Source organism: Musa acuminata, chromosome BXJ1-10 (assembly GCF_036884655.1).
Source record: "Musa acuminata AAA Group cultivar baxijiao chromosome BXJ1-10, Cavendish_Baxijiao_AAA, whole genome shotgun sequence".
Lineage (NCBI taxonomy): Eukaryota > Viridiplantae > Streptophyta > Magnoliopsida > Zingiberales > Musaceae > Musa > Musa acuminata.
In genome coordinates this window covers 17751912-17773845 of record NC_088336.1, presented here as the reverse complement: position 1 = coordinate 17773845, position 21934 = coordinate 17751912, and the positions used below count along the sequence as shown (strand labels likewise).

Genomic DNA, 21934 nt, shown 5'->3' with positions numbered 1-21934 from the left:
CAGCGAAGTCGGGGGACTTCGGGAGCTACTAGGCGACGGACTGTCCTAGAGCGGTGCTTCATCTAGGTGTGGCCCAAGAGTGGGTGGATGAAGGTCGATTGCCAAAGGAGCGAACAAAATCGAAGGTGGATGAGACCCTGCGATGTATTGGCAGAGGCCACACATGGAGGGTTCACAATTCGAGTTTATTCCACAAGGATCAGAATGCAATGGAGATGTCACCAGGAGGCGACATGGTGCAGCGGATCGTGGTGGAACAGTTCGTGGCAATGCGATACACACGACAGTGGGTCCCGTGAGGGATGAGATCATATGGAGGTATGATCGGGAGCTACTGGGAGCTCCGCTTTGGTGAACAACACGACGGCAAGAAGGGCTATGGATTCAAGGAGTGAAGGCCATGGTACCACAGAGGCGGGTCTTCCGGGCGTGCACCGAATTTTGCATCGGATGAAAACCTTGGTCATCAGCATATGGGGGCTGGGTTCCACCAAGGGAAAAGTTCGTATGCAAGTACCAGGGAGTCCCATGGGAGGGACTTGATCATGCAGAGGTATGATCGAAGCAGCTGGAGAGTTGGACTGCTTCAGAGCTCATATTCGCTTAAGGGAGCCCGGCAAGTCAGAGGACAAGGCCGAGTAAGCGAACGTTGCTACCAAGGAAGCTATGGAGAACAGAATCGGTGCAAACCCTACAATGCGATGGCAGAGGCCATGCATGGGAGTGCAGTCTGTCTTTCCATCGACCAAACAGACTGCTTGGAGAACACAGAGGTGTTGAAGCAGGGGGTCGAAAGGGGCGAGGAAGCGACGATGAGTCCAGAGGGACTTAGCTACCCAAAGTCAAGCAATCAGTTAGAATGGAGGTGGACTCAGAGGAGTGCCACGGAGACATCTCTACTGATCGTGAAGAAAAGGGATGCAGATGCGAGGTGACGGATAGTAGGGCCATGGGCATGGCAGCGCCATGGTACCGCAGAGGCGGGACTTCCGTCAAAGTCATTGATCCCTTGCTCTCACGGAGGGAGAGCGTTTGGTCGTGAAAGGGGCCGAGGAGGTGGAGTATGCAGAGGCAATCTCCAAGTACCGAGACAAGGCTGAAGGGCAGAGGCCAAGAAACTTCGTAAGACCGGTGTCAACAAGTTTCTCATCAAGATAGCCGTAAGTGAAGGACTTCGGGTCATGCAAGAGTGCACGACCAAGGAACGAAGCAAGCAGTACGCGGTGCTGTACCTTTGCTACTCAGTGGAGTAGGCGGCAGGGTTGATGGAGAAGACGGTACAATCCCAGAGGCGACCTCATCTATTAGAGAATTACTCCAAGTTGGGGTGAAAACTTCCCGCATTCCAGAAGTTCGATGGCATTGAGAAGGTGAATCACAGTAACTAACTCAATGCAAGGAGTGCAAACACTTCATGTGCTTCAGAAGTGTGAGCAAAGAGCAGGCGAAGGCCAGTAACCAGCTCGATGCATGAAGTACAACCTCGAGGAGGCGGGCGAAGTCAAGTAACCTTTGCCTTCTCAACTCTTAAGAGAATGGGCGAAACCGAGTACCCCAGTTCTCTTATCTATCCAGCAGAGGAGCTCTGCACAAGTTCAAAGACCCTTCGAAGATAATGGAAGACAATAGTTGTCAAATCCTCACCAACGGTGATCAGTGCTACTGAGAGTAGATTGTCCGCTTCATTTCCCAACGAAATGCCAATCGAAAGCGGAAGTGATGCGAACCTACTTGGATGTGACAACTAACTGAAAGAAGAGTCAATGGGCAGATTTTGTGGAGGAAGGACCCAAAAACTTCAGAAGTTTGCGAGGCGATGCTCGTTAAAGCTCCAACAAGCATCCACCCAGTTCAAGCAGCATGTGGGAATTTTGAGAGACTGGCGCAGTAAAGATGGTCTTTTCCTTCATCTGGGAGATCCGCAGGAATCAACAAGGATCAACACAACTCAGCCAACCCCACACCACAGTCAGAGTCATTGGTGAGTTGAAGCAGCATGGCGGATCAAAGTTCGACTACTCAAAAATAGCAGCGGAGAGCAGCTGGGAGCCAGGAGGCGCATTGCAGCTGGAGCAGAAGATTGAAGACTCAGCAAAGGCGAAGAGTTGCAGTGTTCACAAAGGCTTCGACGAGGACGTCGAAGGGATAAGTGGGGGAGAATGTCACGGACAAACTTCTCAACAAGATGTTGGATGTAATGCTTATGTGTGTCCGTGTCTTTTGGCATGTTCATGCCCTGTATAGAATGTAAAGGGGCGGCCGAAGGCTTATAAGTCCCATTTTAGTTAGGTGGTGGCCTCTTTAGGCTTGTAAATAAAGGTTGTGTCATGTGGACACGTGCGAGAGCTTGTCGGTCTGTAATGGACCATTTTACCCTTTGTTGTGCCACTGTTCAGAGCTTGTAAAGTCTGTTTGTAATTTGCATTGTCTATGAAGTGTTTTTCGGACATGTTTGCTTGTGGATCTCGTTTGAGGCGTTCTCTCTAACCCGTTCTCTCTTTTGATGGTCCTAAGGGACAATGGGAGGCTTCGGGGAGGCTGACCTTTGCGGACGGACACGCAAGGGTGCCGCACGACTTAGGCAAAACCAGCTAAGTTCGTGTCAAGATGGTGTTGTCACTATGAGTCAAGTAACAAGCAGTTTGTTGAATGAGGAGTTGAGAAGAAAGACTTCGGCAACATCTCAGAATGATTCACAGACACTTATCTCAGAGAATAGAGGAAGGTCAAAGTCTAGAAGTAGTTCACGCATGGGTAGAAGCAAGTCAAGATCAAGAAAAGATATTGTTTGCTATAATTATGGTGAGAAAGGACATTACAAGAACCAATATAAACAACCTAAGAAGAGCAAGAAAAAGGGAAAAGAAGTGGAGTCTATAGAGTCTAAAGATAATATCATAGCTATAATGCAGGGTGGTGATTATTTGATTTTGTCTCCTTCTGATGATATTTTTTCTTGTGTGTGTCAGGATCTTGAGTGGGTGATTGACACAGGTGCTTCTTATCATGCTACACCACGGAGAGAGTTTTTTGCTACATACAGGTCTGGAAAATTTCGGTGTTGTCAAGATGGGCAACTATGGCACAACAGACATCATAGGCATGGGTGATATCCATTTAAAGACCAACCTTGACTGCAAGTTGGTGCTTAAGGATGTGAGGCATGTGATTGACTTGAGGCTGAATTTTATTTCAGATGGAAGACTAGATGATGAAGACTATGAAAGCTTATTTCACAAAGGGCAATGGAAGCTCAGTAAGGGTTCTCTTGTTATAGCTAGTGGAAAGAAATGTCACAAAGGGCTTTGAGGACTGCAGTTGATGTGATCAACTTGTCACCATGTACAACCCTAGATGGTGATATTGCATAGTATGTATGGTTAGGGAAAGATGTTTCCTACAAGCATTTAAGAGTGTTTGGTTATCGCGCATTTGCATATATTCCAAACAATGAGAGGTCCAAGCTGGATGGTAAGACTAAAGAATATATTTTTCTTGGCTACTCACATGATCATTTTGGTTACAGGCTTTGGGATCCAGAAAAATAGAAGGTGTTCAGAAGCAAAGATGTAGTCTTCTTTGAGGATCAAACATTTGAAGATTTGAAAAAGAAGACATCGGCCAAGACTTCTGCAAAGGATTAGCAGATTGTGACCCAGTTATTCCTCCAGTATATCACGGTGATGGGGGAGATGTGCAGGAAGATAGTGTAGAGCTTGATATTGATATACCTACAGGACATGTTGAGCAAGAAGAAGTAGGAGAGCAAGTTCCAACAGAACTTTAGTTTAGAAGATCTTCTAGACAATGTTAACCTTCCAGAAGATACTCTACAAATAAGTATATGATGCTTACTGATGCAGGTGAACCAGAGAGTTACCAGGAAGCAGTTGAAAGTGAGAAGAAAGAGAAGTGGTTACTTGCTATACAGGAAGAGATGGATGCTCTTCAGAAGAACCACACTTATGATTTGGTGCTGCTACCAAATGGAATGAAGGCCTTAAATAATAAGTGGGTTTTTAGGTTGAAGACTCAAGAATATTATTCTCAACCGAAGTACGAAGCTACATTGATTGTGAAAGGCTTTGGTCAAAAGAAAGGTATTGACTTTGAAGAGATTTTCTCTCCTGTTGTTAAAATGTCTTCTATTCGTGTTGCTCTTGGTATTGCTGCTTGACAGGACTTGAAGGTTGAGCAGTTATATGTGAAGACAGCTTTCCTTCATGGTGATTTGGAGGAGGAAATTTATATGGAGCAACCAGAAGGCTTCAAAGTCAAAGGTAAAGATAATTTTGTCTGCAAGTTGAAGAAGAGCTTGTATGGGCTAAAGCAAGCTCCAAGATAGTGGTACAGAAAGTTTGATTCATTTATGATAGAAAATGGATACAAAAGAACGACTTTAGATCATTGTGTATACATCAAATGGTTTGGTGAGGATTTTATTATTCTCTTACTTTATGTTGATGATATGCTTATTCTTAGAAAAAATATGTCTAAAATTGACAAGTTGAAGAAGGAACTGAGTGAGTCTTTTGCAATGAAGGACATGGGACTAGCAAAGCAAATACTAGGTATGTAGATTTCCCGTAACAGGAAAAATAAGAAGATTTGGTTGTCACAGGAGAAATACATCGAGAAGATATTGGAAAGATTCAGTATGAGCAATGCAAAACCAGTTGGTTCTCCTCTTGCAGGTCACTTCAAGTTGTGCTCAGAATAGAGTCCATCGAGTGATGAGGAGGAGGAGAAAATGCAAAAGGTTCCTTATGCTTCAGCAGTTGAAAGTTTAATGTATGCAATGGTATGTACGAGGTCAGACATCGCATATGCAGTGAGTGTTACTAGTAGATTTCTTGCAAATCCAGGCAAAGAGCACTGGGCAGCAGTGAAATTGATTTTTAGATATCTCAAAGGGAGCTCTAAGGTTTGTTTAAGCTTTGGAGATGCACCACATGTGTTGACAGGTTACACAGATGCTGTTATGGCAAGAGATATAGATGCGAGAAAGTCTACTTCAGGTTATGTACTTACTTTTGTAGGGGGAGCTGTGTCATGGCAATCCAGGTTACAAAGGTGTATTGCTCTCTCCACCACAGAAGCATAATATATTGTTGCTATAGAGGTATGCAAAGAAATGTTATGGATGACAGAATTCTTACAAGAATTGGGGCTGAAACAGAAAAATTATGTGGTGCATTGTGACAGCCAGAGTGTCATCCATTTGTGTAAGAACCCAATGTTTCATTCCAAGTCAAAGCATATAGATGTCAGATACCATTGGATTCGAAATATATTTGAAGAGAAGCAGTTGCAGCTTCAAAAAATTCACACAGATGACAACGGAGCAGACATGTTGACAAAAACTTTACCAAAAGAAGGACATGAGATATGCCAACAATTGGTTAGCATGGCGTCACATTGAGGAGTCATGGGACATCCTCCCTTATGGGCTGAAGGGGGAGGTTGTTAGGCTGGCAGCCCACAAATTCAGCTCATAGTGGGCTTGGGCAGCCCACAGTTCACTCCCTCTTAACCTAACCCTAATTAACATTAGGAGTGTGGAGGCTGCATTTTGGAGGCAGAAAAAGAAATAAATAGGGCAGCAACGTGGGAGAAGAGAACAACCACGGGATTCCAAAGAAAAGGATGAAAACAAGGCAGAAAAGGAAGAGAAAGAAAGGGAAGAAGACAAGGACAACACAGAGAGGCTGTTCTAAATCATCTAGCAGTGTTCTATCTCAGATTAGATCAAATCTACAGTAGACTCTGTCTGTGATTACTTAGGGAGGTTTTAGATATTGTGGGCAGTGACGTGATCCTTGTATTCCAGTTATTCTCTTGAGATTGTTGCTAGGGTTTATGGCAAGAGATTGAGATTTGTATATTCATTATTCTCATAGTGGATTATCTCTAGTTTGCCCCGTGGTTTTTACCCTTCACATTGAAGGGGTTTTCCACGTATATCTTGGTGTTCTGTTTGATTGTGCTTCCATTTAATTCCACTGCGTATTATGGTCATCTAATATTTGTTCATATACAAAGGTTATTCATGTTTATATCTCCATCAATTGGTATCAGAGCAAGGGGTTTTGGTAATTTAATTTTTGTATTTGAACATGGAGGCCAATAATGTTTCTCGCATGATTAGTTTGAATGGAAACAATTAGATAATATGGAAACCAAGAATGGAAGATCTCTTATATTGCAAAGATTTGTTTTGACCTTTGTAGGGGGATAGTGCAAAACGCACAACTATGACAGATGATGAGTGGAAGAGGTTAGATCGAAAAATAATTGGGTTTATTAGATAGAGAATAGCTTCAGAAAAATGCCAAGCATCCCTCTATGTTATATATGTGTTTAATATAGAATCAAAGAATAGATTGTGAAAGAGATGAATTTTATTCATTGAGGTAATAAGTGTTTATACAAGTTTTGATAGAGTGATTTTCGTCGATTAATCACTCAAATCACACATCAGTTATTCAAATATACGATCGATCCTTAATTATAGATTGATCGAGGATATAAGGAAGCATGAATGCTATTCAATGTGTGCCTTTGTCATGATCTTCTATCATGCTCTCGTAAGATTGAGCTTCTATGAAGGATGTTAATATTGGACCAATGAAATTGAATATCTTATGGGCGAGAGACTTTGTTGAGGAAGTCTATTAATTGAATATCTTGTGAGCGAGAGACTTTTTGATAGCACACATGTATCATGATTTATAAAAGAATGAGATGGTAAATGATGATATCATGCAAAATTGTGAATGACAATTAAGCCGAGAAAGGAACATTTCCTATGGTTTACGGAAATGTTACTTCTTTGACTTTAACATTTGGTGGCTTGTGACTTTGGGGTATACCGATTAAGAAATACTAGACTTAGTTATCATTTGGTTGATAACCAGATGCATATGCACGGACTACATCATCTCTCTTTAATATTGAGAAGAACAAAGATTTCCAAAATCATATAAGCTCCTTAGTTGGATTGTGTGGCATACACAAAAACTACACGTGCTAAGTGCATCACTTGTTTCAGTGACTCACTATTTAAGGCATGAAAATATGTCAAAATATACAGAAAAGATCACTTGTTTCAGTGACTCACTATTTAAGGCATGAAAATATGTAAAAATATGCAGAAAAGAAGCTTAGAAGTTAACTGGAATTGTTCGCATCAGTAAATTATCTAATGTTATCATGCATCTGAACAGAAGTGTAAAAGGCATGAAAATATGTCAAAATATGCAAAAAAGAAGCTTAGAAGTTAACTGGAATTGTTCGCATCAGTAAATTATCTAATGTTATCATGCATCTGAACAAAAATGTAAAAGGCATGAAAATATGTCAAAATATGCAGAAAAGAAGCTTAGAAGTTAACTGGAATTGTTCGCATCAGTAAATTATCTAATGTTATCATGCATCTGAACAGAAGTGTAAAAGGCATGAAAATATGTCAAAATATGCAAAAAAGAAGCTTAGAAGTTAACTGGAATTGTTCGCATCAGTAAATTATCTAATGTTATCATGCATCTGAACAGAAATGTAAAAGGCATGAAAATATGTCAAAATATGCAGAAAAGAAGCTTAGAAGTTAACTGGAATTGTTCGCATCAGTAAATTATCTAATGTTATCATGCATCTGAACAGAAGTGTAAAAGGCATGAAAATATGTCAAAATATGCAAAAAAGAAGCTTAGAAGTTAACTGGAATTGTTCGCATCAGTAAATTATCTAATGTTATCATGCATCTGAACAGAAATATAAAAGGCATGAAAATATGTCAAAATATGCAGAAAAGAAGCTTAGAAGTTAACTGGAATTGTTCGCGTCAGTAAATTATTTAATGTTATCATGCATCTGAACAGAAGTGTAAAAGGCATGAAAATATGTCAAAATATGCAAAAAAGAAGCTTAGAAGTTAACTGGAATTGTTCGCATCAGTAAATTATCTAATGTTATCATGCATCTGAACAGAAATGTAAAAGGCATGAAAATATGTCAAAATATGCAGAAAAGAAGCTTAGAAGTTAACTGGAATTGTTCGCATCAGTAAATTATCTAATGTTATCATGCATCTGAACAAAAGTGTAAAAGGCATGAAAATATGTCAAAATATGCAAAAAAGAAGCTTAGAAGTTAACTGGAATTGTTCGCATCAGTAAATTATCTAATGTTATCATGCATCTGAACAGAAATATAAAAGGCATGAAAATATGTCAAAATATGCAGAAAAGAAGCTTAGAAGTTAACTGGAATTGTTCGCATCAGTAAATTATCTAATGTTATCATGCATCTGAACAGAAGTGTAAAAGGCATGAAAATATGTCAAAATATGAAGAAAAGAAGCTTAGAAGTTAACTGGAATTGTTCGCATCAGTAAATAATCTAATGTTATCATGCATCTGAACAGAAGTGTAAAAGGCATGAAAATATGTCAAAATATGCAGAAAAGAAGCTTAGAAGTTAACTGGAATTGTTCGCATCAGTAAATTATCTAATGTTATCATGCATCTGAATAGAAGTGTAAAAGGCATGAAAATATGTCAAAATATGCAGAAAAGAAGCTTGGTCTTTAAATGGATATCACCCATGCCTCTGATGTCTGCTGTACCATAGTTGCCCATCTTGACAACACCAAATTTTCCAGACCTATATGTAGCAAAAAACTCCCTCCGTGGTGTAGCATGATAAGAAGCACCTGTGTCAATCATCCACTCAAGATCCTGACACACACAAGAAAAAATATCATCAGAAGGAGATAAAATCAAATAATCACCACCCTGCATTGTAGCTGTGATATTATCTTTTGACTCTATAGATTCCACTTCTTTTCCCTTTTTCTTTCTCTTCTTAGGTTGCTTATATTGGTTCTTGTAATGTCCTTTCTCACCACAATTATAGCAAACAATATCTTTTCTTGATCTTGACTTGCTTCTTCCCATGCGTGAACTGCTTCTAGACTTTGACCTTCCTCTGTTCTCTGAGATAAATGCCTATGAATCATTCTGAGATGTTGCCGAACTCTTTTTCTCAACTCCTCATTCAACAAACTGCTTGTTACTGGCGCAGAATTTCTGAGAGAAACCACTAGTATCTACCAACTTTCTGGTAATGAACTGAGAAGTAACAATGCCTGTAACTCATCATCAAGAGACATTTTCATAGAGGATAACTGATTAGTAATACCTTGCATTTAATTCAAATGTTCAGCAATAGAAGCACCTTCTCTATATTTTAGGTTCACAAGTTTTTTTATCAAAAAAGCTTTGTTGCCAGCTGTTTTTCTTTCATAGAGACTTTCCAACTTTTTCCAAAAAGAATATGCAGAAATTTCAGTAGAAACATGGTAAAAGACACTATCATCAAGCCACTATCGAAGAAATCCAATTGTTTTTCGATCTAACCTCTTCCACTCATCATCTGTCATAGTTGTGGGTTTTGCACTATCCCCCTGCAAAGGTCCATACAAATCTTTACAGTACAAGAGATCTTCCATTCTTGGTTTCCATATCATCCAATTGTTTCCATTCAAACTAATCATGCAAGAAACATTACTGGCCTAATGTTCAAATACAAAAATTAAATCACCAAAACCCCTTTTTGCTCTGATACCAGTTGATAGGGATATAAACAAGAATAACCTTTGTATATGAACAAATACTAGATGACCATAATACACAGCGGAATTAAATGGAAGCACAATCAAACAGAACACCAAGATATACGTGGAAAACCCATCCAATGTGAAGAGTAAAAACCACGGGGCAAACTAAAGATAATCCACTATGAGAATAATGAATATATAAATCTCAATCTCTTGCCCTAAACCCTAGCAACAATCTCAAGAGAATAACTGGGATACAAGGATCACGTCACTACTCACAATATCTAAAACCTCCCCAAGTAATCACAGCAAGAGTCTACTATAGATTTGATCTAACCTGAGATAGAACACTACTAGATGATTGAGAACAATCTCTCTATGTTGTCCTTGTCTTCTTCCCTTTCTTTCTCTTCCTTTTCTACCTTGTTTACCTCCTTTTCTTTAGAATCTCGTGGCTGTTTCCTTCTCCCACGTTGCTGCCCTATTTATGCCTTTTTCTGCCTCCAAAACGCAGCCACCACATCCCCCTAATGTTAATTAGGGTTAGGTTAAAAGGGGGTGAGCTGTGGGCTGCCCAAGCTCACTATGGGCCGAATTTGTGGGCTGCCAGCCCAACAGCTTGAACTGATGCCTCTTTCAGAGTGCTAGTGGTGCTCTCTGCTTAGGCATTGTTGCGAGTCTTTGAAGCTTACAATGTGCGAAAAAGAGCACTACTGGTCCTGATAAACAAAGTTGATTGGTTGAGGAAAATATGGTTGGTTCTAATTCCTCCATGATATATCAAAGCCATCATCACCCCTTGATCGCCAGATATATTTAGCCCACCACCAACAAAAAGCTTCAAGCAAGCATCCCACCTAAAGAAAGCAAGAAAAATATGAGAAAATTCTAAGCAAGAGAATAGCTTCAGAAAAATGCCAAGCATCCCTCTATGTTATATATGTGTTTAATATAGAATCGAAGAATAGATTGTGAAAGAGATGAATTTTATTCATTGAGGTAATAAGTGTTTATACAAGTTTTGAGAGAGAGATTTTCGTCGATTAATCACTCAAATCACACATCAGTTATTCAAATATACGATTGATCCTTAATTATAGATTGATCGAGGATATAAGGAAGCATGAATGCTATTCAATGTGTGCCTTTGACATGATCTTCTATCATGCTCTCATAAGATTGAGCTTCTATGAAGGATGTTAATATTGGACCAATGAAATTGAATATCTTATGGGCGAGAGACTTTGTCGAGGAAGTCTACTAATTGAATATCTTGTGGGCGAGAGACTTTTTGATAGCACACATGTATCATGATTTATAAAAGAATGAGATGGTAAATGATGATATCATGCAAAATTGTGAATGACAATTAAGCCGAGAAAGGAACATTTCCTATGGTTTACGGAAATGTTACTTCTTTGACTTTAACATTTGGTGGCTTGTGACTTTGGGGTATACCGATTAACCAAGGAACAAAAAACCACACTTAGAGTCCAATATTTCCTATGGTTGACGGAAATGTTACTTCTTTGACTTTAACATCTCAAATTAATGCCGCCTTCATCTCCACTCATCTAAATTTGTCACAGTGCATGACGAGGTTTGATGCCTTTCTTATCAACCAGTTCGTGCCACTCAAACTCGATTAGCTCTTCCAACAAGAATGCAGAACCCAATCAGATGACTTGCAAGCTAAACCCGAGTTCAAGAATGGCAGCAGCAGTTGCCATCGAGATCTTGACTGCAGCAACCGAAATGGTCTCACCGTGTTCCTACCTCGGTTGACTTTCAACACCAAGTGCACATGGTATTCTTGGATTTCTTCTCCTTTGACGGATCGAAGAACCCGTTTTCTAGTGCCTACTTGTCTTCTAAAAATGCCAAACCCAAGAATCCAAAAGCAGAAATGCTAATAAAATACAGCATTCTCTCACATGCATGCACCTGAGGGAGTGTTCCCTCGTAAATCTCGGGCTGTGTTTCCTTCGTCCTTCATCCTTCAGCCACCAACACAAACACCTTCACACGAACCCTATAAATATCAGCAGTCCATTCATCAAGCTCTCCAACACCTCCACCGAGTGTATTGGTTTCAGTAGAGGCTGCGGTGCTTTCATGGCTCAGCTCAGGAGCTTCATCGTTCTCCTCCTCGTGGTCGTCTTCGACGACCTTGTGTCGTATGGGGAAGCAGCATACAACATTGCCGATTACGGCGCCAAGTCAGATGGCCGGACCGACTCGACCAAGTCGCTGCTCGCTGCATGGGAAGCGGCCTGCGGCTCGGCGGGGTCGGCCACCATGTACGTGCCGGCCGGGGACTTCTTGGTCGGCCAAGCCACCTTCGCTGGCCCATGCAGCAGCAGCAAGATCACCGTCCAGATCGACGGGACGCTCGTCTCGCCGTCCGATCTCGGCGGGGCTGGCGACTGGCTCGTGTTCCACCACGTCGAGGGCGTGTCGGTGTACGGCGGGACCGTCGACGGCCGCGGATCCTCCCTCTGGGCCTGCAAGGCCGCCGGACGTAGCTGCGCCGCCGGAGCCTCGGTGAGCTAATCATGTTACACTCGCAATCTACTTCGAATGATAAATGATAAAGATGAATCGATCGTCTTCTGCCTATGCAGTCGCTAACGTTCAGGAACTCGAAGGACATCACGATCAGCGGGCTGACATCGACGGACAGCGAGCTATACCACATCGTGATCGACGGCTGCGATGGCGTGACAGTGCAGAACGTCAAGATCACGGCACCGGGGAACAGCCCCAACACCGACGGCATCCACGTCCAAGGGTCGAGCCACGTGACGATTACCGGGGCCAGCATCAAGAACGGCGACGACTGCATCTCCGTCGGGCCCGGCACCACTAACCTGTGGATCGAACAGGTGGCGTGCGGCCCAGGCCACGGCATAAGGTAAATGAGCACTGCAAGCAGAAACCAGTGTACCATTAGCTGAGACGAAGCTGACCTGATGCGGTGGCCACAGCATCGGGAGCCTGGGGAAGGAGTACGACGAGGAGGGGGTGGAGAACGTGACGGTGAACACGGCGGTGTTCACGGGGACGGAGAATGGGCTGCGGATAAAGACATGGGGGAGGCCGAGCCAGGGGTTCGTGAAGGGGGTGGTGTTCGAGCACGCCGTGATGCAGAACGTCCAAAACCCCATCATCATCGACCAGAACTACTGCCCCGGCGACAGAGGATGCCCCGACCAGGTGAGTTGACCATCGCTATCGCCATCGCCATCGCCATCACCTACCTCTGCATATGTTTCATCAGTTGAAGAAAAAAGGAAATAAGAGAGGAACAACGACGACATGAGTCGTGTTAAGCTAACCGTCTTTCCCCACAGAGTTCCGGCGTCAGGATCAGTGGCGTGACGTACAATGACATTCATGGATCGTCTGCATCGGAAGTGGCGGTCAACTTCGACTGCAGCGCCAGCAACCCCTGCACCGGAATCGGGTTACAGGACATCAAGCTCACCTACGGGAACACGGCGGCGGAATCATCCTGTAAGCACGCCGATGGCACCGCCTCCGGCTTCGTCGTGCCGCCAAGTTGTCTATGATGGCGAACTCCGGTTGCAGCATTACCACGCAGCTCATACATAACAGTTGTAGCACTACATGTAGACGACTCAGACACAGATGGCTACTTGGATGACATAATTTAATGCATACATCAATATATATGCTCACTTGTTCACCAAAATTACAATATCTGATGTTAAAGGAAGGCTTCAGATTAAGCAGCACAGAAAATATTCTCCTATAAAAGCAAAAAAAGCAAAAAAAAAAGGAGGGTACATTAAGCTCGGATTCGGCATCTAATTGTTTCTGAAGCATACTCCTGGATCCACAGTAGAAGAAATCTGAAATTAAGGTTAAACAGTTTGCATTAAACCAATATGAGCTTGCCAAATCATCGTAAGACCTCACCAATTAGTAAGACATTAACATGTAAATTCTAAGAAAATGCATGTCGTAAGACTTCAAAAGGAAAACGTGTTGAGGCAATGCCCGGGGTAAACATCATACTATTGTAAACATAGACCATGAAAATGCATCTGTCGATGCGTTGGTCGTCTAAACATTTACAGCGCCAAGGCTTCAAAAGGAAAAAGAAGATTTTGGGCCACCATTTATACTAACAAAATAGATATAAATAGTTGATGGATGTACTCTCACCTATTTGTGGACAAAAAATGAATCAACCTCATTGCTTTTTTATTCTAATATGTATAAATAGGAGAGGAAACATTTAATGTATTGAAGCATTTTTCATTTCAATAAAGCTTCTTCAGTAATTGTTCTTATCTTCTATTCTTTTCGTCACGAAAATAATGCGAGAAGATGGGCACGACAGATAAATACTAATTCATCAAGCTTTTCATCTTTTGTCAGTTCCCTTCATTTAATTTATCAGCGAGGATTTTGTTCAAAACCGAGGTTAAAACTTTAAAACCGTATTCAAGACAGAGGTTTTCAACCGAGAATTACAGCAATTTGAACAAGAAATCACAAATGATATACAAAGTTTCGCAATGTACACATCTATCTTGCTTTTTAATGTTTCAGCAATGCTAGTATTTTAGCAGTTATTTTTCAAATCAAAAAGTTGTTTCGTGTATAATCACAAATCGTAAGTTATCACTTGTTATTTAACAAAAAAAAAAAAAAAACTCTTAAACAGAGTTGAAGACGTACATGTCAGAAGTTGATGTAAAAGGAGACGGTTGCATGCATTAATCGAGCTAATACATGGATTTCAAAAGTATCCCTTTAAACCAATATTTATAAGGCCTATCACATGTCCAGACACACGTCTCATTGCATGTGGAACACAGTTTTTGACTTGAAATAATTGTTAGAACATGCCTAGCACTCATCCTCGTCTACTACTACATAAGAAGCAAAAAAATCTAAAATGGAAACAATTAAAGGTCTACTACAGACAATTGAAAATAAAAACAAATTGTGTAACTGCTTACAATAAAAAAAAAAAGCATTAACAAGCGCTATCTGTTCAGAATTACTAGAACTCAAATGTGTAAAGCAACTTTACCACATCTAATAGTTTCGGTGCTTAAAATCCTGAAGAGACTAAGAAATACTAGACTTAGTTATCATTTGGTTGATAACCAGATGCATATGCACGGACTACATCATCTCTCTTTAATATTGAGAAGAACAAAGATTTCCAAAATCATATAAGCTCCTTAGTTGGATTGTGTGGCATACACAAAAACTACACGTGCTAAGTGCATCACTTGTTTCAGTGACTCACTATTTAAGGCATGAAAATATATCAAAATATACAGAAAAGATCACTTGTTTCAGTGACTCACTATTTAAGGCATGAAAATATGTAAAAATATGCAGAAAAGAAGCTTAGAAGTTAACTGGAATTGTTCGCATCAGTAAATTATCTAATGTTATCATGCATTTGAACAGAAGTGTAAAAGGCATGAAAATATGTCAAAATATGCAAAAAAGAAGCTTGGAAGTTAACTGGAATTGTTCGCATCAGTAAATTATCTAATGTTATCATGCATCTGAACAGAAATGTAAAAGGCATGAAAATATGTCAAAATATGCAGAAAAGAAGCTTAGAAGTTAACTAGAATTGTTCGCATCAGTAAATTATCTAATGTTATCATGCATCTGAACAGAAGTGAAAAAGGCATGAAAATATGTCAAAATATGCAAAAAAAGAAGCTTAGAAGTTAACCGGAATTGTTCCCATCAGTAAATTATCTAATGTTATCATGCATCTGAACAGAAATGTAAAAGGCATGAAAATATGTCAAAATATGCAGAAAAGAAGCTTAGAAGTTAACTAGAATTGTTCGCATCAGTAAATTATCTAATGTTATCATGCATCTGAACAGAAATATAAAAGGCATGAAAATATGTCAAAATATGCAGAAAAGAAGCTTAGAAGTTAACTGGAATTGTTCGCATCAGTAAATTATCTAATGTTATCATGCATCTGAACAGAAATGTAAAAGGCATGAAAATATGTCAAAATTTGCAAAAAAGAAGCTTAGAAGTTAACTGGAATTGTTCGCATCAGTAAATTATCTAATGTTATCATGCATCTGAACAGAAATATAAAAGGCATGTAAATATGTAAAAATATGCAGAAAAGAAGCTTAGAAGTTAACTGGAATTGTTCGCATCAGTAAATTATCTAATGTTATCATGCATCTGAACAGAAGTGTAAAAGGCAAGAAAATATGTCAAAATATGCAGAAAAGAAGCTTAGAAGTTAACTGGAATTGTTCGCATCAGTAAATTATCTAATGTTATCATGCATCTGAACAGAAATATAAAAGGCATGAAAATATGTCAAAATATGCAGAAAAGAAGCTTAGAAGTTAACTGGAATTGTTCGCATCAGTAAATTATCTAATGTTATCATGCATCTGAATAGAAGTGTAAAAGGCATGAAAATATGTCAAAATATGCAGAAAAGAAGCTTAGAAGTTAACTGGAATTGTTCGCATCAGTAAATTATCTAATGTTATCAGAAAGAAGTGTAAACTATACTTGCCTGAACTAAATCCTTCTCTTCTTTCAATTACTTTACCGTTCCACCTTTTGATAAAAGCTCAAAAAGTATATGCGGACATTGAATCAATAAAACTAATGAAAAAAAGGGGTAAAATGAGACAGCACTAAACTTTTGTGATGCACACAATGTGTTATTTGAACTCTATGTATGTATGTTTTAGCATGTGACACATGAATGCATACATAGGAACAACACTAGCATCCTTTCCTATAAAAGCCACCACAGTAAGACCATAAATAAATAAATTGCAGTCATGTTGGTTTGGTTGTAGTTTGTGAGTTATTTGGTAGGAGGATATATGAGAGAGCTACTCAGTGTGATCAACGGATATAAAGCCAAACGACTTTATCATATATAAGTTATTTATCAATATAATGACTTTTATGATATTATCATGTTCTTAGAAAACTTATCAGAAAGAGCATTTAACCCAATTAAAAATGTGATATCACATAAGATTTAAGGTCAAAGCACAAGGCAAAAGAGAAATAACCAACGATTGATTGTTTCTCCGAAAAGAAACATAGTATGCTTAATTAAAGTCAGATTCCCAGTGAGAATGCCAACAAGTAACAATTAGCTTAACACACCAGGTAGTGAAAATGTGACAATAAAGAAAAAAATTAGGAGACCACAACCATTTTTCTTGATGAGACAAGTAGCTAGTTTGTTATCTTTACAGGTCGACAGTTTCCTTTACATCAGATGTGCCATAATAAAAGTATTGAATAAAATGTTCATACCAAGGAAGTGCAAAAGATCACACTTTTACCTCCTTCCCAATCGTCCCACTAATGGTTCCATTTTTTATTGAAGTTATTTACTCAGAAAGCTCTACTGGTGTTAATTTGATTTCATTCATTGAAAGTCATTCATTCTTCAGAAAAGCTTCAATGTCGCCCATAATCCAGTTGGCAGCCAACTTTGCATCAGCACCGTTCTCAACAGAAGCATCAAAAAATTATCTTCAACTTGCAGAAAAAATTATCTTTACCTTTGACTTTGAAGCCTTCTGATTTCTCTATATAAATTTCTTCCTCCAAATCACCATGAAGGAAAGCTGTCTTCTTATCTAACTGCTCAACCTCCAAGTCCTGTCTAGCGGCAATACCAAGAGCAACACGAATAGAAGACATTTTAACAATAGGAGAGAAAATCTCTTCAAAGTCAATACCTTTCTTTTGACCAAAGCCTTTCACAATCAATCTAGCTTTGTACTTCGGTTGAGAACAATATTCTTGAGTCTTCAACCTAAAAACCCACTTGTTCTTCAAGGCCTTCATTCCATTTGGTAGCAGCACCAAATCATAAGTGTGGTTCTTTTGAAGAGCATCCATCTCTTCCTGCATAGCAAGTAACCATTTCTCTTTCTGCTCACTTTCAACTGCTTCCTGGTAACTCTCTGGTTCACCTGCATCAGTAAGCATCACATACTCATCTGTAGAGTATCTTTTGGAAGGTTGACGTTGTCTAGAAGATCTTCTCAACTGAGGATCTGTTGGAACTTGCTCTCCTACTTCTTCTTGCTCAACATGTCATGTAGGTAGATCAATATCAGGCTCTACACTATCTTCCTGCACATCTCCCCCATCACCGTGATATACTGGAGGAATAACTGGGTCACAATCTGCTAATCCTTCTGCAGAAGTCTTGGCCGGTGTCTTCTTCTTCAAATCTTCAAAGGTTTGATCCTCAAAGAAGACTACATCTTTGCTTCTAAACACCTTCTGCTTTTCTGGATCCCAAAGCCTGTAACCAAAATGATCATGTGAGTAGCCAAGAAAAATACATTCTTTAGTCTTACCATCCAGCTTGGACCTCTCATTGTCTGGAATATGTGCAAATGCACGACAACCAAACACTCTCAAATACTTGTAGGAAACATCTTTCCCTGACCATACATGCTCTGCAACATCACCATCGAATGTTGTACATGGTGATAAGTTGATCACATCAACTACAGTCCTCAAAGCCTCATCCCAAAACCTTTTGGGTAGCTTGGCCTGTGAAAGCATACATCTGATCTTTTCCATGATGGTGCAGTTCATCCTCTCTGTAATTATGCTGAGGTGTACCAGAAACTGTCATCTCATGTTGGATCCCATGTGACCTGCAATAGTCATTAAACAATCCTATATACTCACCACAATTATCTGATCTTATGTATTTCAATTTCCTTTCTATCTCCCTTTCAACCCTGGCATGAAACTCTTTGAAGACATTAATCACTTGATCTTTAGTCTTCAAAGCATAGACCCAAACTTTCTTGGAAAAATCATCTATAAAAGTGACAAAATAAAGTGCACCACTTATACCAAGAACATCAACAGATCCACTATGAGTTTTTGTCCTCAAAGGACCACATACATCTGTATAAACACGGTCTAAGACATGCATTTTTTAGACAAAGCAGCACAAGCAAATGAAACTCTATGTTGTTTACCTGCTAAACAATCAATACAAGGGTTCAGATGTATACCTCTGAGGTATGGTAATACCTCTCTCTTAGAAATAGCTTGCAGCCCCTTCTCGCTCATGTGTCCCAGTCGCCTATGCCACAACTCCATGCTGAAGTCTTTTTCTGTAGCATTTAACTGCTCACCATAAACTTTAGCCTGCAACCTGTACAAAGTATGACATTTCTTTCCATTAGCTATAACAAGAGAACCCTTACTGATCTTCCATTGCCCTTTGTGAAATCTGCTATCATAGTTTTCATCATCTATCCTTCCAACTGAAATTAGATTCAGCCTCAAGTTAACCACATGCCTCACATCCTTAAGCACAAACTTGCAGCCAAGGTTGGTCTTTAAATGGATATCACCCATGCCTCTGATGTCTGCTGTACCATAGTTGCCCATCTTGATAATACCAAAGTTTCCAGACCTATATGTAGCAAAAAACTCCCTCCGTGGTGTAGCATGATAAGAAGCACCTGTGTCAATCATCCACTCAAGATCCTGACACACACAAGAAAAAATATCATCAGAAGGAGATAAAATCAAATAATCACCACCCTGCATTGTAGCTGTGATATTATCTTTTGACTCTATAGATTCCACTTCTTTTCCCTTTTTCTTTCTCTTCTTAGGTTGCTTATATTGGTTCTTGTAATGTCCTTTCTCACCACAATTATAGCAAACAATATCTTTTCTTGATCTTGACTTGCTTCTACCCATGCGTGAACTGCTTCTAGACTTTGACCTTCCTCTGTTCTCTGAGATAAATGCCTGTGAATCATTCTGAGATGTTGCCGAACTCTTTTTCTCAACTCCTCATTCAACAAACTGCTTGTTACTTGACTCATAGTGACAACACCATCTGACGCAGAATTACTGAGAGAAACCACTAGTATCTCCCAACTTTCTAGTAATGAACTGAGAAGTAACAATGCCTGTAACTCATCATCAAGAGACATTTTCATAGAGGATAACTAATTAGTAATACCTTTCATTTCATTCAAATGTTCAGCAATAGAAGCACCTTCTCTATATTTTAGGTTCACAAGTTTTTTTATCAAAAAAGCTTTGTTGCCAGCTGTTTTTCTTTCATAGAGACTTTTCAACTTTTTCCAAAAAGAATATGCAGAAATTTCAGTAGAAACATGGTAAAAGACACTATCATCAAGCCACTATCGAAGAAATCCAATTGTTTTTCGATCTAACCTCTTCCACTCATCATCTGTCATAGTTGTGGGTTTTGCACTATCCCCCTGTAAAGGTCCATACAAATCTTTATAGTACAAAAGATCTTCCATTCTTGGTTTCCATATCATCCAATTGTTTCCATTCAAACTAATCATGCAAGAAACATTACTGGCCTAATGTTCAAATACAAAAATTAAATCACCAAAACCCCTTTTTGCTCTGATACCAGTTGATAGGGATATAAACAAGAATAACCTTTGTATATGAACAAATACTAGACGACCATAATACGCAGCGGAATTAAATGGAAGCACAATCAAACAGAACACCAAGATATACGTGGAAAACCCCTCCAATGTGAAGAGTAAAAACCACGGGGCAAACTAGAGATAATCCACTATGAGAATAATGAATATATAAATCTCAATCTCTTGCCCTAAACCCTAGCAACAATCTCAAGAGAATAACTGGGATACAAGGATCACGTCACTGCTCACAATATCTAAAACCTCCCCAAGTAATCACAGCAAGAGTCTACTATAGATTTGATCTAACCTGAGATAGAACACTGCTAGATGATTGAGAACAATCTCTCTACGTTGTCCTTGTCTTCTTCCCTTTCTTTCTCTTCCTTTTCTACCTTGTTTACCTCCTTTTCTTTGGAATCTCGTGGCTGTTTCCTTCTCTCACGTTGCCGCCCTATTTATGCCTTTTTCTGCCTCCAAAACGCAGCCACCACATCCCCCTAATGTTAATTAGGGTTAGGTTAAAAGGGGGTGAGCTGTGGGCTGCCCAAGCTCACTATGGGCCGAATTTGTGGGCTGCCAGCCCAACAGCTTGAACTGATGCCTCTTTCAGAGTGCTAGTGGTGCTCTCTGCTTAGGCATTGTTGCGAGTCTTTGAAGCTTACAATGTGCGAAAAAGAGCACTACTGGTCCTGATAAACAAAGCTGATTGGTTGAGGAAAATATGGTTGGTTCTAATTCCTCCATGATATATCAAAGCCATCATCACCCCTTGATCGCCAGATATATTTAGCCCACCACCAACAAAAAGCTTCAAGCAAGCATCCCACCTAAAGAAAGCAAGAAAAATCCGAGAAAATTCTAAGCAAGTGAATAGCTTCAGAAAAATGCCAAGCATCCCTCTATGTTATATATGTGTTTAATATAGAATTGAAGAATAGATTGTGAAAGAGATGAATTTTATTCATTGAGGTAATAATTGTTTATACAAGTTTTGATAGAGAGATTTTGGTCGATTAATCACTCAAATCACACATCAGTTATTCAAATATACGATTGATCCTTAATTATAGATTGATCGACGATATAAGGAAGCATGAATGCTATTCAATGTGTGTCTTTATCATGATCTTCTATCATGCTCTCGTAAAATTGAGCTTCTATGAAGGATGTTAATATTGGACCAATGAAATTGAATATATTATGGGCGAGAGACTTTGTTGAGGAAGTCTACTAATTGAATATCTTGTGGGCGAGAGACTTTTTGATAGCACACATGTATCATGATTTATAAAAGAATGAGATGGTAAATGATGATATCATGCAAAATTGTGAATGACAATTAAGCCAAGAAAGGAACATTTCCTATGGTTTACGAGAAATGTTACTTCTTTGACTTTAACATTTGGTGGCTTGTGACTTTGGGGTATACCGATTAACCAAGGAACAAAAAACCACACTTAGAGGCCAATATTTCCTATGGTTGACGGAAATGTTACTTCTTTGAATTTAACATCTCAAATTAATGCCGCCTTCATCTCCACTCATCTAAATTTGTCACAGTGCATGACGAGGTTTGATGCCTTTCTTATCAACCAGTTCGTGCCACTCAAACTCGATTAGCTCTTCCAACAAGAATGCAGAACCCAATCAGATGACTTGCAAGCTAAACCCGAGTTCAAGAATGGCAGCAGCAGTTGCCATCGAGATCTTGATTGCAGCAACCGAAATGGTCTCACCGTGTTCCTACCTCGGTTGACTTTCAACACCAAGTGCACATGGTATTCTTGGATTTCTTCTCCTTTGACGGATCGAAGAACCCGTTTTCCAGTGCCTACTTGTC

At 39.7% G+C, this 21934-nt stretch overlaps 1 protein-coding gene across 1 annotated transcript; it reads left to right on the top strand.

Annotated features, from left to right (window-relative positions):
- The first annotated feature begins 11611 nt into the window (after positions 1-11611).
- On the top strand, positions 11612-13410 carry LOC135594913 (polygalacturonase-like). Its single transcript, XM_065085418.1, has 4 exons — positions 11612-12163; positions 12244-12533; positions 12607-12835; positions 12973-13410. Exons 1-4 carry the CDS (start codon positions 11735-11737, stop codon positions 13189-13191), a joined length of 1167 nt encoding a protein of 388 aa, XP_064941490.1. The 5' UTR covers positions 11612-11734; the 3' UTR covers positions 13192-13410.
- Positions 13411-21934: the final 8524 nt, after the last annotated feature.